The following is a 6,309-nucleotide window of genomic DNA, read 5'->3' as shown; positions in this document are numbered from 1 at the left end:
AGCAATATTAACTATCTTTATTATATTGAGATAGTATCAAATGCAAATCTCTCTCTCTTTATTTTTAATACTTTTTCTTATCTTTGTATATATATATACAATACAACATATAATATTATTATATATATATAATAATTATTGAGCTAATTATATTAATAATAAAATCTTCTATTTATACATCTCTATTTTATATCTTTTATTTTACAACATAAGGTGCTTTTATTGGTTATGGGTTTTTGTTTTCTTCTTTGTTTTTTTTGTTTTATGTGAGGGACCAACTAGATTAAGTTTCATATAGATTTATAAATATTTTTTTGGTTATATCTCTTTTTAACACGTGTTGTGGTGCATGGAATCAGAGAAGGTGGGCGCTCATATGAATGGTTAGCTGAGCCCTGCACAACAACTTTACGGATTGGACGTTTTTGGTCGTATGGAGTGCTTCTCAGATAAAAAATGGATGAAATAGGTTGGATGGGATCTTCAACAATCTCTCATCCTCGCACCATGCCCAGTTGCCAACAGAAGGAGGAGCATCTCCCTAAACGGAAATCCTAGGTTCCTCCACCCCCGACGAATTCTCACTGTCGCTGTCAGTTGCTCGAGAGCTCCAGCCTCGCACCTCCATAGCCAATCGCGAGCGTCGTCGCCAAAGTGGAAAGCCATGCAAATCTGAAAATAAGGTCAAAGAAAAAGCCCAAGCAGCTCTTGAAGATGGTGTCTAATTTGCAAGCCATGCATCTCACAATCTTGCATCTTAATGTCACCACCACTAACAATGATATTGTCCTCTATTCTCTCAGCATTAAGGTTTCTTCTTTCTTTAATTACTTCACTAATTTAATTTCATTTACTAACTACTTTAAATTAATTGTTTGATATTTTTGGTGAAGGTGGAAGATGATTGCAAGTTGGGATCAGTGGATGAGATAGCCACGGCTGTGTGCCAAATGATGGAAAACATTCAATATGAGTCTGTTGAATAATTAGGGATATTTATTTAATTTGAACTACTAATCAGCATTGCTTATTTTTTTTTCAAGCAAGACCTTAATTATTAGTGATGGTGATTATGATATATGATTTTTCTTTGGCTATATATGTGGCTACTTTAATTTATTCTAGGTTTCAAGTTGTACCAAATTATTATTACCTACCTACATGTATGTTAACACACTGATTAGTGCTTAACTATGTGGGAACCTTGGACAAGTTTTTGGTTTAGTCCTTCTTCTTAAGTGTGTGTGTGTGTGTGTATATATATATATATATATATATATATATAGGTATAAAAATGATTTTTTGGTATATTTTTGTAATATAAAAAATATTTTTTTATTAATAACGATGTTTGCAGAGTGCTATGTTTTGCTCATATTATTGTAGATTCTAGATTGACATGTTGACATGTTGATGACCTTTCTCCTTGCTTACAGGTTGTGGCTGGAGATCTTGAACTGAATCATGAATGCAGTTTGATGCACTGGTGGCCAGAGAATTTCGAATCTAAATTGCAGGTATTTTAAATGTTTTCCTTTGCTGAGAATATGTTACCTATACAAATCACTCATCGTATATTTCGTTATGACGAAAATTTATGCTAGATGAAATTTTGACAAATAGCTGATGTGGAAATTGTGAACTAGTTCATAACTCTGATTCCTAAGGAAACACAAGGTTTTCTATTTTGTCCTAAAACCTAATGACAAAATTCAGTTTACAGGCTCTACTATTTTGTCCAAATATAGTGTTTTGATATGAACAAGTTTTAGCTCATTGCAGTTCTTGATTTCTTTCTTTCAATTTTGTAGGGGATCTTGATTAATGGACAATTTCCAGGGCCCACTATAAATGCGGTTACAAACAATTTAAAAATACCAAGGGATGAATTGGAAGTGAATCTCAAGAGTTGGACTGTTAGCTCAATATCTAGCTTTCAGAATATTTACTTTTTGGGTCAGTATTTAATTATTACATATTTGGTTTTAAATTTTCAGTTTCATGCTACATTTTGTTACTTATGACAATGTGACTTTAGTTTTTCAAAGGTTGTAAAATTTTATGATTTTAGCTTTTTGTACTGCAGTCTGCACTATTATAATTGTTCTGTGCAAAATGCATAAACATCTAAAACTAGTATTATGTTCAAGTTTACTATAGGTGAAAAGACTAACAAGAGGAACAACTGATGAAACTATAGGTGACTTCTTATCAGAACTTGAAATCATGGCTCATGTAAGCCACACCAACACTGCTAAATTGGTTGGTTATGGTGTGGAAGGTGGAATGCATCTGGTTCTTGAATTGTCTGAAAAAAGAAGCCTAGCTTCCGTTCTTTATGGTAATGCAGGATTAATTGTTTAACCTTTTCAAAATTTTCATGTATTTCTAATTTCTTGTGATTGTTATTAGGGTCCAAGGAGAAGCTTCCGTGGTCTATTAGGTAGAGAATTGCATTAAGAACAGTAGAGGGAATATTATATCTTCATGAAGGTTGTCTGTTGTATATGATTATATTATAAGCCTGTCTTTCTTAGTTGTTTTCATTGTTTCCATGTGATTACAAATTTTCTATTTCTTTAATAAAATAATTATCTATTCAATTAGAATCATGCATGAAGTCTTTGTGTTGCTCTTCAGGAGGATGACTTATTTGCTGTTTCCTCACTTGTTTTTAGTGGGTTTGTGGTCAGCGGGTTAGCACAGAAGCCAACCCAATTGATAAAAGGTTTCAACTTTGACTACACCAAGCAGAGTCCTGTGACATATGTGCCTCTAATATCGTGTGCTGGTGTTGTTGGTGGCCATGATTCAGTGAAGGAAATTGCAGCTAGTAAGTGGGTGGGTCAAAGGCTGTTACCTCCTAAACAGAATGTGCAGGTTATTGTTTCATTGGAAGTGCTCAAATCAGGTTACAATAGAAATCTTGGGGTATTTTAGGTACCTATTTCTCTGATTCATTTCATTGTAAGCAAACTTTGCTGTTGTGAAGATTTGCTAGTTCTACATCTTCACTTAATTTAAATGCATATGGTTCTTACGTTATTTAGTATTGGGATCCTCTGATGGTGAATAACCTAATATGGGGCCTCTAGCATCCACTTTTGAATGTAGCTATGTGTGCTTAGATGCAACTTCATGCTGTCTTAATTTAGTGCCCTTGTCTTTGTAAAATTTTGCTCTTCACTGACGTTTCTTTAGATTTTTGTGGAGATAGAGCAAACAGAACAACGCTCAAAATCCCAAAAAATTCTTAGCATAACAGGTAACAATCCTTAACTCTTCGAAGCTCCTCCTTACATTTCAGATTTAATTCTTTATTTTTCATCAAGTTGGTTTCCCTTTTCCATCAGTGCCATGTTCTTGTTCTTTATAAAGTTTGAAACTTTGAAGTGAATAATAGTTGAAGTTTCAAATCAATATATTTCTCTTGGATTCAGAACCTACGTGCAGTTCAATTCTCTTTGGAAAAGGTTTGGTGGGTGGCGGGGAAAGAAATGAGCTTTCTCAACTTAGTTAAAAGAAACTCAAAAGCTCTTGCATAAGGGTCTAAGTCTAAGATGCTATCTGGCATTCTCTCAAAGATGAACACTACCATTTACTGTCAACACATTCAGGAAGAAATTACACGGCCACAAGCAGTGCCAACACCATTATTGTATAGGAATCCAGTTATGTCTCTTTCTTCAGGCAACAAGGTTTATAGAAAATCAATGGCTACTTCACCTTCCAAAGCTATGCTTGGAGATGTTTATGTTGATGACTTGGTTTCCAGTTGCAGCAGTGGTGTGGATTTCACAAAGCCTGCTGGTGTGTACTTCAGGATTTGAATATTTTGTATTATTAGTGGATAGCAATTTAAATGAATATAACTCTAAGTTTAGTTATTTATCTTGTCTTGAGTCTTTATGTTAGAAGATTATTTATTATTTTGATAATCTTGTAAACTTATTATCTAATATTTAAAAATTTATTTGTATTAATTATTTTTTATTTTGTTTCTATATTTAAAAGTTTATTTGTATAAATTTTATTTTTATATTTAAAATTTTATTTCTATCTTGCCTTGAGTCTTTATGTTAGAGAATTATTTATTATTTTGATAAGTTTGTAAACTTATTATCTAATATTTAAAAGTTTATTTGCATTAATTGTTTTCTATTTTATTTCTATATTTAAAAGTTTATTTGTATAAATTTTATTTTTGTATTTAAAAGTTTATTTGCATTAATTGTTTACTATTTTTAAATAAAAAAATAATTAAAATATATAACTATTAAAATCGACGGCAAAGTTGTCGCTTTTTAAAAATCAAATATAGACATAGAATTTGTCAGTATCTAAATAATTAAATTGACGGCAAATGTGTCAATTTTATTGAATCAACTATCGACGGCAACGTTGTCGATTTTATTAAGCATATTATCGACGCACATATTGTCAATTTATTGAATCAAATATCGACGAAAATGGTGTCGATTTTATATAATAATATCGACGGCAACGTTGTCGATTTTAATAAGAAGATAAAATTCTCAAACTCATATTATAGATGGAAACGCGGTCGATTTTATTAAATTATTATCGACGGCTAGGCAAGCCGTCGATTTTATTAGAATTTTAAAAAATCTACAAGCTTAATAGCGACCACCTCTGTCGTCTATTTTGCCGTCGAATTTTAATATTATCGACGGCCTAGCCATCGATTTTGCCGTCGATTTTAACGATGTTTCTTGTAGTGATAACCCATAATCCTGTTCCATCGCATCATTAAGTTTTAAGGAGAATTCTACATCTCATCGCACACTAGTTTATAGTGACAATTTATTTTGTGAAAAATTTCTCATTTTACAGTGGTATAATTATGGTATAAAAAGTTAGGAAATAGATGTTAATTATTTTCATCTAATACTCTAATAGAACATCACTGCCATTTTCTGACTGTAATTGGAGAAGAAAAGGTTATGAAGAGCAAAGTGTTCTTAAATTGAAATTTTTTTCCTTTGTTTCATGATGTTTTAAAATTTATATTCTCATTTTTTATATATTAAGATCATGTTTTTTCTGTTGATTATTTAAACTATTATTTCATACAAATAATGTGTTTTATTAATTATATTTTATTTAAAATAAATAATTTATATAAAATATAATATGGTTAAATAAAAATATAAAAAAATTATATTATATATTAATATATGTATAACTAAATTTTTTAAATAATATAAAAATATAAAAAAGAAAGTAATTTTATAAATTTAATAATTAAAAATTAAATTACAAAAAAATAAAATGTCTTAAGTTATTTATCATGTAAAATGTATAAAATAAATAAATTTAAATTAAAAAATTACGATTAAAAAAATTTATATTATTAGGTGAATTATAAGATAAATAATTATTTAAAAGAATAAATATGATTGAATAATTATGTAAAAAATATACAAATTTTAATACATTAAAATTAATGTTTATATCTTACTGATTGCTGAAGTAAATAAATGGTAGAATTATTTGGAAGAATTAAGCTCTATGAATGTGCTTCAATTCCTTTAATGCGTGTCCCTAAATTCTTAAAATAAGAGTGACTTTCCATAAATTTATATACAAGTTTGGACATTGATATTCATCTAAAGTAATCAATATCTAACGGTTATTTTTGTTATATTGTTTTACAATAATATTTGAGAAATAATGAAAATTATTTTAAATAGTTCATAATTATCTTATTTAATATTTATTAATTATTATTAAAATAATAATATAATTTTAAGTGTAAAAGAATAAATTATTAAAAATACATCTGAATAATTTTATACTGTAAAAAATATATTTGAATTTTATTATCAACAAAAAATATCCTCAAATAATTTTAAAATGTGACAAAAATATCCAAACATTAATATGTATTCTCAAAAAATATTTTAGAGATTGAATTTTGATACAGATTTTTACAAGTATAATTAGAAAAATGAGATATTTTTATCTTTAAAATTTGGTCATTTTTCATTAAGTATATATTTTTTGTGTGATGTTTTTGTTAACAACCAATAATATTTTTAAAAAATAAAAAATTTAGAAATTAAATTTTCATCCAATGTTTTTGTGTGTATTTTTTAAATAGTTATCTAAATATTTCTATAAAATTTTGGATCAACTGCATAAGCGGTTTGTCAAATACAAAAGTCGTTTGTCACTTACAAAAAATAATATTCTTTTTGGGCATTTTTGTTGCGTTTCTAAATTGTTTGAGGGCATTTTTGTCGATAACAAAATTTATGTGCATTTTTGTCAGTGACAAAATTATTC

General features: G+C 28.7%; 1 protein-coding gene and 1 long non-coding RNA gene across 6 annotated transcripts; both read left to right on the top strand.

Annotated features, from left to right (window-relative positions):
- Positions 1 to 612: 612 nt before the first annotated feature.
- Positions 613 to 1,119, top strand: LOC140183774 (uncharacterized). The gene is made up of 2 exons (XR_011879774.1): positions 613 to 810; positions 894 to 1,119. It is a non-coding gene; the product is annotated as an uncharacterized lncRNA (long non-coding RNA).
- A 136-nt stretch (positions 1,120 to 1,255) lies between these two features.
- Positions 1,256 to 4,004, top strand: LOC112790262 (uncharacterized). Of its 5 annotated transcripts, none has more exons than XR_011879773.1 (6): positions 1,256 to 1,517; positions 1,812 to 1,956; positions 2,151 to 2,341; positions 2,679 to 2,940; positions 3,202 to 3,265; positions 3,441 to 4,004. XR_011879773.1 is itself a non-coding variant. In XM_072232795.1 (5 exons), exons 1-4 carry the CDS (start codon positions 1,479 to 1,481, stop codon positions 2,445 to 2,447), a joined length of 360 nt encoding a protein of 119 aa, XP_072088896.1. In that variant the 5' UTR covers positions 1,344 to 1,478; the 3' UTR covers positions 2,448 to 2,493; positions 2,641 to 2,776. The 5 variants fall into 5 exon arrangements, 1 of the variants encoding a protein (XP_072088896.1); XR_011879772.1 differs by having other exon boundaries at positions 1,344 to 1,517; positions 2,201 to 2,341; XR_011879770.1 differs by adding an exon at positions 2,413 to 2,493 and having other exon boundaries at positions 1,344 to 1,517; positions 2,201 to 2,341; positions 2,679 to 3,265.
- Positions 4,005 to 6,309: the final 2,305 nt, after the last annotated feature.

This window comes from Arachis hypogaea, chromosome 3 (assembly GCF_003086295.3).
Source record: "Arachis hypogaea cultivar Tifrunner chromosome 3, arahy.Tifrunner.gnm2.J5K5, whole genome shotgun sequence".
NCBI lineage: Eukaryota > Viridiplantae > Streptophyta > Magnoliopsida > Fabales > Fabaceae > Arachis > Arachis hypogaea.
Note: the sequence above shows the minus strand (reverse complement) of the source record. Positions and strands in the feature narration are given on the sequence as shown.

Bases quoted from the DNA above. Each gene is read 5' to 3' on its own strand.
- LOC112790262 (XM_072232795.1), top strand. From the start codon at position 1,479: ATGCACTGGTGGCCAGAGAATTTCGAATCTAAATTGCAG. The intron at 1,518-1,811 runs GTATTTTAAATG...TCAATTTTGTAG, and splicing joins ATTTCGAATCTAAATTGCAG to GGGATCTTGATTAATGGACA. The intron at 2,342-2,412 runs GTAATGCAGGAT...GATTGTTATTAG, and splicing joins CCTAGCTTCCGTTCTTTATG to GGTCCAAGGAGAAGCTTCCG.